The 10,318-nt window shown below is 48.2% G+C and overlaps 1 protein-coding gene across 1 annotated transcript; it reads left to right on the forward strand.

The window, feature by feature from the left end:
• The first annotated feature begins 390 nt into the window (after nt 1-390).
• LOC137305123 (zinc-binding protein A33-like) lies at nt 391-8,674 on the forward strand. The gene is made up of 6 exons (XM_067973910.1): nt 391-1,069; nt 1,159-1,254; nt 1,346-1,579; nt 3,967-3,989; nt 4,087-4,202; nt 6,522-8,674. The coding sequence occupies exons 1-6, from the start codon at nt 659-661 to the stop codon at nt 7,064-7,066; spliced, it is 1,425 nt and encodes a 474-aa protein (XP_067830011.1). The 5' UTR covers nt 391-658; the 3' UTR covers nt 7,067-8,674.
• The last annotated feature ends 1,644 nt before the right edge of the window (nt 8,675-10,318 follow it).

The following is a 10,318-nucleotide window of genomic DNA, read 5'->3' on the forward strand; positions in this document are numbered from 1 at the left end:
GGAGGAGGCATGTGTGGAGCATGAACGCTGGCATGGACCGTGCTGTAGACTCGATGTAACTCAGTGACTGGGAATCGGGTCTGGATCCACCCACAGAAACATGATACCAGCAGTTTCAATCAGGAAGTACTGAAACTGACCTTGGCTTACAGACAGCTCCTTACCATTTATGGCACTTTATGTTTTAGGCTGAGCGGCTACAATCATTAACACAATTCAATTTATGGGTCTATATCTTACACCGTGTTTTTCCAGAGGATTTCTAGTCGTCAGCAAGTTCCATCAGGAGCAAAGGGCAGTGCAATCTCGATCTCCGCCCATTTCTGCCTCCTCCCTCCCTCTCTCCAATCACTCTCTCTCTCTCCCTCCCAGCCGCCCCCCCCACCTCTCACCCCCACTGCCCACCCTCCATGGACCTTCACCCTCCCCGCCTGGGTTCAGTCATTTCCCCCTCTGTCCTCTAATACTGTTTGTCCTTTATACTGCTCTAGGTTTTGTCTCCCCATGTAAAAGTCGACGGGACATGGAGTAGTTTATAATAATAGTTCCATGAGAATTGCAGTGAACTTCGTCGTGAAATTGCTGAATAGAAGGAGTTCGGCAGCTCAGTTACATTGAAATTAAAAACGATTTGAATCAGGAAGTGCTGAGTGTGAACATGGCTTCGAGACAGCAAGCCGAGAGTTTCACCGAGGATTTAAATTGTCCCATCTGTCTTAATTTCTTCACCGATCCGGTTTCACTGGAGTGTGGGCACAACTTCTGCCGCTCCTGTATCACACAGTGTTGGGGAAAGAAGGAGACAAAGTCTTGCCCGGAATGTAGAGAGGAGTTTCCGGAAAGAAATCTCAAGGTTAATCGGGTCTTAGCGAGTCTGGCCGAGAAAGCTCGAAAATTAATCCTGAATCGGAAAGAGAAGGAAAGTAAACTTCACTGTGAGGAACATCAGGAAGAACTGAAGCTGTTTTGTGAAACTGACCAGAAATTGATCTGTTCCATTTGTAGAGATTCACAAGAACACAAATCTCACAACTTCATGCCGATTAAAGAAGCTGTTGAAATGTACAAGGTAAAATGGAACAGATTTGATCACCTGATTATTTTATCACATTTTCATGGTCTAACACTTTATTCTGTGATTTTCTATCCCAATCCCAGGATCAGCTGAAATCTTCCTTAGATTCTCTCACAGAGAAGAAAACAGCGGTTCTAGAAATGGAACTGAAACAAAAACAGAAGATTTCCGAAGTTAGGGTAAGGTCTCCCAGTGCTGATTTTCTGCGATCTCGGTTAGTTTTGTTCCTTTATCGTGGTACATTATTATTTTTCACATTTCATTTTGTAGGAACAGTCGAACTGTCTGCAGACCCGCATCACATCCGAGTTCGCTAAAATGCACCAGATTCTCACTGAGAAAGAGCAGCGTTTAATCAGAGATCTCAGGAAACAAGAGGGGAAGATTCTAGAAACAATGGAGGAAAATCTTCGAGAAATTCAAGAGAATTTAAATTTTATTCAGGAGAAGCTCTCAAGGTTGCAAAAACAGATGGAGCAAAAAGATGGACTGATATTTCTGAAGGTGAGGATTATATTTCAGTTTAGTTCAGTGAAAGTCCACACAGTCACAAAATGATGGGCGAGAATTTTGAATAATTTCCCAAATAATTCTAAACTGATTTTAACCGATCGATTGTTTTTTCTATTCTGCGGTGGATCTGCTATTGTCACAGAACTAATCGGACTCCCACAATATCTACAACCTCCCTGGGAATGAGTTGCCCTGATCTTGACACTTAGCTTGTAATTATTTCTGTGTTGCCCAAGTTTAATATTCTCCTGAAACTCATATTACAATCCAGTTACATGTTGTGAGTGTGAGGGTGTGTCTGGGATGGTGGGTGTGAGAGTCACTGGGCTCAATTTTAACGTTGAAAAACAGGTGGGTTGGGTCTGGGGGGCATTGAAAATTGCCACCATTTCAGACCGCCTCCAACCTGCCCATTTCCGGTTTTCACCAGGGCGGGAAGAGAGGCATGCGGCCAACCCGCTCCCAGGAGGCGGGTCGGGCCTTAAAACCTTTCAAGGAGGCTTCGGGCTTCCATTTCTCTGGACTTCCCAATTTCAACCCTGGGGGTCCGGGATTCCTGGGCCTTCTGTTTTACACCTCATGAAAGGAGGTGAGAAAGCACAAGCCCAACAGGCAGGTGCCTAGAAAGGCACAGCTTGTGGGCCCAGAGGAGCAGGAGTGCTCCCCCCATGCCCAACCAGCCAACCTGCACCGACCCCACAATGATCGTGGACACCTGGCCCCGGATCACGGACAGCCGACCATTGATCGTGGACCCCACCCCCAATCGTGGACCCACCCGATCGCGGACCCTCACCCTATCGTGGACCCCCAACCCCGATCCTACCCCACTCCAATCCTCCCTCCCCACTCTGACCCCCGATCCTCCCCCTCAACGATCACGGAACCCCACAATGACCCCCGATCCCATCCCCCATGAATCACGGTCCCTGTGCCAACCTATGCCCACCCATGCCCATCTATCCATACCCATGCCCCTATGCCCACGCATCCACTCATGCACCCCCATCCATACGAACCAAGACTTACCTGCAGACTCACCTGAAGACCTCCTCTCCCTGGCTGGTCTCCCGTCTGACTGAGACCAGTCTGTCACTCAGGCCGGTAAGTCGGATGGGAGACTGATAAAAAAAAATAAAAGACATCCTTACGTCAAAATCACAAGGATGTCCAGGAAACCCGTACTATGGGTTTCCTGACCTCAATTTGACACCCCACCTCCTTCCCAGCTCGGTTTTAAAATTGAGCCCATTGTGTCTGTGAGTGGGACTGATGTTGATTTCCAGACCTGACACACAAATCAGATTTTTCAACTATGTTCTGTTTCTATCAGATGCATTTAATAATTTTTGGTGTAATTTCTGCAGCACAGAGTCAGGCCCTTCTGGCCAATTGGTCTATTCCAGTGTTTATGCTCACCACGAGCCTCCTCCCACCCTACTTCATCTCACCCTATCAACATAGCCTTCTGTTCCTTTCTCCCTCATGTACTTATCTAGCTTCCCTTAAATGCATATGTGCTATTCGCCTAAACCACCCAATGTGGTAGCAAGTTTCACATTCTCACCACTCTCTGAGTAAAGAAGTTTCTCCTGAATTCCTTTATTAGATTTATTAATGACTATCTTATATTTATGGTGTGGAGATGCCGGTGATGGACTGGGGTGGACAAATGTAAGGACTTGCACAACACCAGGTTATAGTCCAACAGTTTTATTTTAAATCACAAGCTTTCGGAGCTTACCTCCTTTGTCAGGTGAGTGCCGGTAGTTTGTGGTGTCGATAGTAGCCATGATGTGGAGATGCCGGTGATGGACTGGGGTGGACAAATGTAAGGACTTGCACAACACCAGGTTATAGTCCAACAGCTTTATTTTAAATCACAAGCTTTCGGAGCTTAACTCCTTCGTCACCTGACGAAGGAGGTAAGCTCCGAAAGCTTGTGATTTAAAATAAAACTGTTGGACTATAACCTGGTGTTGTGCAAGTCCTTACATTTATATTTATGGACCCTAGCTTTGGACTCCCCCACAAGTAGAAACATCTTCTCTACATCTACCCTATCAAACTCTTTCATAATTTTAAAAACCTCTATCAGTTCACCCCTCAGCCTTCTCTTTTCTAGAGAAAAGAGCCCCAGCCTGTTCAGTCGTTCCTGATAGCTATCACCTCTCAGTTCTGGTATCATGCTTATAAATCTTTTTGCACTTTCTCCAGTGCTTCTACATCCTTTTTGTAATATCACCTTTCTATCTGTGTGTCAGCAGCAGTGAGAATTCAGGATTATTGCAGCTTCTAACAATTTGGGTGTAATTTATGCTGTCCGGATATAGACGGTCAGTCTCTGTGAACTCAGATTCGTGTTTTATTTATTTCAGGAGAAAACTTGTCAGAAGAGGAGGTAGGACATGCTCTTTACTAAAACTCTGCACAATTTCGAAAAATAATTCAGAAAAGTGTTTATAGGCAATTTATAATCAACTGTTTAATATTTGCAGGGATAGCGAGGACGGCCATACACTGTCATTAGCAGATGCCGCCCTGTCTACTGAAAAAATAAACGGCCCTTTACAGTACACAGTGTGGAGAGAAATGATTGATGTCATTAACCCCGGTAAAACTCATATAGATTCCTTTGTCCTGATTTATAACTCAATTTTATGTATAACGAATCAAATTATTACAGAGTAACTTTAAGGACTAAGTAGTTGCAAAATATCGCGGTTAAAACAGGCCCTCAATGGAATTAAAGTGTTATTCATGTCATAAATCCACCTTCTAAAAAACATCGCCTTCAACTCGTCAGCTGAAAATTTTAGCTCTCCCAATATGACCAACACAGGGACCCTCAGATGAACCACTGCCTCCAGAAAGCTGCGATACTTTGCAAACTTCAGCAAGAGGCAACACGCCACCCCCCTCCCAGCAGAACTTTCCTCCTCTACAATTCGACATCCTCCTGATGTATCTCCACTTGTGTGCTAGGCAAGGTCGGGACAGGAAGCCTGGGAACGAGGCTTTGCCTGCCCGTTGTGGGAGGAGGAGTGGCGAGGGGTATGAAGTTAACTGGTGATCACTGTGGACGTGGGGAGCAAGCACCAGATTGCAACCCACTTCCTGAAAGTGTCACCAAGGCTTATTCTCCCAACCGTCTTGAGGAAACATTCCACTCACCCGAGACGAATGTCTTTTATGTATCCAGGGAGAATTATCAGGGGAGAGGTATGACAGTGGGGCATCACATTGAGTAGCCACTGGTGTTATACCTCCACATGTGGCCCCGTATGAAGCCTGCTTGTTTCCATGGACCAGGCCGGAGATGTCAGGAGGTTCAGATCTTGGCCAATATTTTTAGTCAATATTGAGGAGGGATTTCGTTTTCTACCATGAGCACTGGGAGGCGACCTTTCTGTTGATATGTATTGACAGGATTGTGATTAAGTTAAGTGTGTCTGTGTCTTTGTCTCCAGCACATGGTGTAGGAGTTTCAGTGGGAGGACAGTAAACTCCGCAATTAGGGCCTTGTAAAATTCATTAGGGGAGCTATTAGCTGGTGTGTGACCGGGTCATTACTTTGCCCCCAAATTACTCCGGCTGCTTGTCCTCGTGCCCCGTGTCCACTGGGAGCTTCTCCCGTTGGGAGGGAAGATCACAGTTCAGGTCTCCACTCATGGTTACTGTGTTGTCCATACGTGGGGCGAGTGTGAGGAATGCTGATGTGGGGAACGCGGGGTCTCCTCACTCGGGGCACAGAACTGAAGCATCACTTTGGGTTCTCCTGTTATTCGAATTTCATTAGGATGGAGCGGCCTCCTTCTCCAGGAATGTGTACCTCCAGAGTAATGGGGAGGTTCCTGTTGATTAGTGTGACTACCTCCAGCTCCTGGCTGAGGAGAAGGCGGCCAGCATTTGTCCCACCCACTCGCTCATAAACTTGGTGTGTTCTGAGGGTGGTGAGGAGGGTCTCCTGTAGAAATGTCACTTCCATCTGTCCTTTTATGTAGATCAGTTTTGTTTTGCCTGATTATGTGATGGAGTCTGTTGAGATTCATGGATATAATTTTGTTGCTGGGCTGTATTCAGGGTGATGTCGGTTTGCTGTGTCCAGGGTGTTTTTTTCTGTTGGGGAGTGGGGTCTCTGAATCTGGGCGCTGCCCGGTTGTTCCAGTTTTGCTTGCGTTCCTGGTCAGACTGTTGGACAGATCGAGTTGTGGGCAGCAGCTTCTTTTCCCCCTTGAATTCTTTATTCTCTCCCTTCCTTACTGTTTGCCCCACGTTAGCTCTTTCCCTCCCTTCCTCTGCGGGATCTGTTCTTGTTCCCATTTCCTCTGATGAGTTTAGTTTCCCTCCGTTCTCTCTTGTTTCTCTCTTCCCTTCTGCAGCAGTTCCCCTACTTTTTTTCTTCGTTTACTCTTTTCCTTCCCTTCTTTCTATCCCTTTGGTATCTGTATCTTCCCCCTCTCCCCTCATTGATCGCGTTGATTGGTGATGTGGGGGTACCAGGGGTGACGCCTCCGGGCCGAGATTGTGCCTCCAATTCATGTCGGAGCCTTTTGGCGCTGGTTCCTTATATATATCTCTGAAGGCCTCTCGGTCTCTCTGCAGGGGCTGAGAGCCGCAGGGGACTGGGAGGCCGCAGGGTTCATTGCAGCGGGTCGGGATCGAAGCAGGTCACTGAGGGCTGAAGAAAGGCAAAAACAAAACACAATTTGCGCCCGGACCCCGCTCAGCTCTTACCAGGTTGGGAAGGCAGAGCGGTCCCAGGAGCGTAAACCCCCGGATGGGAGCAGTTTCCAAGAACAGAACCTGGAGCCCTTTAAACACACCGGAGGTCCCGGGTATCCCCCGAGTGGGCACTTTAAACAGGGAAGTGTTTGAATAAATCACAGCAACAAATTAAATCACTGACTGTGTTATTTTAAATTTGCCCCAGCTCCAGCCTCTCTGACTCTGGGTCCGAACAAAGTCCATCCCAAGCTCATCGTGTCTGAGGACCGGACCAGTGTGAGACTCGGAGACAAACAGCAGCGGCTCTCTTACACTCCGGAGAGGTTTGATCGCAGGGCCTGTGTCCTGGGATCGGAGGGATTCACATCAGGGAGATATTACTGGGAGGTGGAGGTGGGGGACAAGACTGTGTGGGGTGTGGGAGTGGCCCGAGAGTCTGCCGAGTGGGAAGGGGAAATGGGCTTGAGTCCTGAGACCGGATACTGGGTTTTGTGGCTGTTCCCTGGAAGACGCTATCTTGCCGGCACCTCCCCATCGACCCCCCTCACCCCGAGTGTGGATCCCCGGAAGATCGGGGTGTACCTGGACTATGAGGGCGGACAGGTGTCATTTTACAATGCGGACAACATGTCCCATCTCCACACTTTCACCCACACTTTCACTGAGAGACTCTTTCCGATCTTCAATCCGGGACCGAATAACGGGAAAAATTCAGCACCGCTGACAATCTGCGGGGTTAAAGGTCACTGACCGGTCCATCCCATAATTCCACACCGCCTCCTGCCAGCTGCAAACTGCTGGGCGTCGGCCCCAGTGGTGCGGATGGTGCAAATGTCACCTGAGGTCAGGACGGGTACAACTGAGTGACAATGTCTTGTTGGTGATATTTGTTTGTTTAATCGATGCAGTGGATCAAACTCATGGCAACTGGTCCAGAGACTCCTGTAAAAATTAAATGAAAAAAACTTCAAGAACATCGAGAATCATCGGGGCGCAGAGACAGAGGAGAATTTAAACATGGGCAGTGCTCCCTCAGTCCTGCCCTGAAGTGTCAGCCTGGATTATGTGCTCAAGTCTATGGAGTGGAAGAGAGGCAAGAGTGTTCCCACTGAGTGAAGGCTGTCAGTGAGTCAAGGCACACTCTGTAAATGGTGCTGAAATAACTGAGGAGAAAGCTGGAAGAGACCGAGGAGGGTAAACATAATGTCATTATGGCCAAACAATGCAGAGCATCAATCAACAAGCTAATAGGATGTTGAACTACCCGATGTCTAGAGGGGGCAACCAGAGCGGCTGTAACAAAGGCTGGTTTTGTGGAGTCTGGAGGAGTGTTCCTGCTCCTCCCAGTCCCACAGTAATGAAGGGACACTTTCCTTTGGGATCCTCTTTGGATGGGGTGGCAGCTGATAGTGCTCGGATTGTGCACAGTGCATGCTCTGCTCAGTTCAGTTAAAAAATAGCAATCAGGGTCTTGTGTACATCTAGAGAAGCTGGGGTCTGGACCGCACCTCAAGACAGTTCCTGCTTTACCATCACCGAATCCCCCACCATTAACATCCTGGGGGTCACCATTGACCAGAAACTTAACTGGACCAGCCACATAAATACTGTGGATACAACAGCAGGTTAGAGGCTAGGTATTCTGCGGCGAGTGACTCACCTCCTGACTCCCCAAAGCCTTTCCACCATCTACAAGGCACAAGTCAGGAGTGTGATGGAATACTCTCCACTTGCCTGGATGAGTGCAGCTCCAACAACACTCAAGAAGCTCGACACCATCCAGGACAAAGCAGCCTGCTTGCTTGGCCTCCACCACCCTAAACATTCACACCTTCCACCACTGGCGCACAGTGGCTGCAGTGTGTACCATCCACAGGATGCACTGCAGCAACTCACCAAGGCTTCTTCAACAGCACCTCCCAAACCCACAACCTCTACCACCCAGAAGGATAAGGGCAGCAGGGACATGGGAACAACACCACTTGCATGTTCCCCTACAAGTCACATACCATCCCGACTTGGAAATATATCACCGTTCCTCCATCGTCGCTGGGTCAAAATCCTGGAACTCCCTTCCTAACAGCACTGTGGGGGAATCTTCACCACATGGACTGCAACATATGGAGTGAAATTCCAGATAGAGTAATGGAGACAAAAACCCTGGAATAATTTAAGAAACAATTCAATACACAATGTGAGGATGTTAAGATCTCTCTGGATGGATGGTTCAAGATGGGCAGAATGGCCTTCCGCATCTGTAATTATTTTGGAATCTTGTTTTGGTTCCCGTGTGTGCTTCCATGTGTCAGTGGGACTCATTTCATGTCAATGTCGATAATTAAACAGAAATGTAACTTTCCAGATGTATTTTGTTTCTAACATTGTCCGAGCGAGAATATCGCAGAGTTGATACTTTTGCAATCACCTTGATATGATTGATCTTGCTACCATTAGCCTGACCATCTATTAAGCACAGAACACTCTCAGTATGAGCAAAGGTCTGTGTTTATTAGATTAGAAAGCAGCTTATCAGAACAGAAGGTAACGCATGCTCTTTGCATAAGTTTTCTGTAACTCAATAATTTACTGAAACGTTTATTTTCCCATTTTATTATGCCAGCTATGTCATATTAATGACGTTAGTGGCCATGACTATATGTTGTCATTAGTCTGTCCTTTGTAAGAGCTCACGAAATACATCTTTAATTCCAATATATTCAAAAATATGTCTACATTTCTGCACAAGGGCCACCAGTTTGGCTTATTGAAGCTGCATGAACACAACCTGTGAAGTAACCTCTGGTGCATTACAAAGGTGAGGGACTGCTCTGGTCTCCCTCACAACCAGTTGTTGAGGGAGAAGTTCAGGGACATGGTTGGGTCCTTCGACTTGTTGGACGTCTGGTGGAATCTCCATCCTGACTCCAGTTACTTCAACTTTGTGGGGACGGCAGGGGGGAGTTCCAGAATTGACCAGCTGTACATTACCCAGGTGCACGTCTTCTGCATCCCGTCATCCTCCATGTGGCCGGTGCTGAGCTCAGACCACCCGGTGTGGATAGACCTCAGGCCATCACCCGGTGTGGATGGAGCTCAGGCCAACACCCGGTGTGGATGGAGCTCGGGCCATCACCCGCTGTGGATGGAGCCCGGACCATCTCCTGGATCTGGGAGTCATTCTGTCGATTATTGACCGATTGGAGAAGGAAGCAGGGGGGCTTCTCCTCATTGAGCAAAGCTCACGTCCATCTCTTCTGTGAAGAGGTCTACTAAGAGGCGGGAGTCCAAGGTCAGGCAGTTGGAGAAGTCGGTGCTTGACCTGGAGTCCCATTTAGGTCAAGCCCTTGAGGACCCGGCCCTGCGGCAGGTGTACGGAGAGACAAAGGGCGCGCTGAAGGACCTGTTTTGGTTCCCGTGTGTGTTTCCATATGTCAGTGGGACTCATTTCATGTCAATGTCGATAATTAAACATAAATGTAACTTTCCAGATGTATTTTGTTTCTGTCATTGTCCCAGCGAGAATATCGTCGGGTCCTGAGGAGCATTCGTGAGGTCACGGTCCGGCTCCTTCAGGACCTGAACTGCGGCTCCCCCTTCTCCTCGTTGGAAAAAAGGCGGGGAATCTGTAAGCAATTCCTTACACTGCTGGTCGATGACAGATCCCTCCTCTTAGATCCGGAGGGGGTCAGTGCCAGGGCCTGTTACAGGGCTCTGTTCTCTCTGAAGCCATCCGGCGATGATGTTCGCAGAGGTTTGTTGGAGGACCTGCCGAAGGTCATCCCGGATGGCACTGGATGGCTCGATGCTTCACTAAGCCTTGCAGAGTTGACCGGTGCCCTCCGCCAGTTATCTAGGGGCAAAATCCCGGGACTGCACGGGTGACCGTTGAGTTCCACAGGGAGTTCTGGAATATCCTGGGGGTCGACTACACACAGGTCCTGGGTGAAAATCTGAGGACCAGGGAAATGCACCTTTCTTGGCACAGTGCAGTCGTCCCTCTGC

Source organism: Heptranchias perlo, chromosome 39, assembly GCF_035084215.1.
Source record: "Heptranchias perlo isolate sHepPer1 chromosome 39, sHepPer1.hap1, whole genome shotgun sequence".
Lineage (NCBI taxonomy): Eukaryota > Metazoa > Chordata > Chondrichthyes > Hexanchiformes > Hexanchidae > Heptranchias > Heptranchias perlo.

What these genes read in the sequence shown, in the direction of transcription:
- LOC137305123 (XM_067973910.1), top strand. Translation starts at nt 659, where the DNA reads ATGGCTTCGAGACAGCAAGCCGAGAGTTTCACCGAGGATTTAAATTGT. An exon ending in AGAAGATTTCCGAAGTTAGG is followed by an intron (nt 1,255 to 1,345) that starts GTAAGGTCTCCC and finishes TTCATTTTGTAG; the next exon opens with GAACAGTCGAACTGTCTGCA. An exon ending in AAAACTTGTCAGAAGAGGAG is followed by an intron (nt 3,990 to 4,086) that starts GTAGGACATGCT and finishes TAATATTTGCAG; the next exon opens with GGATAGCGAGGACGGCCATA.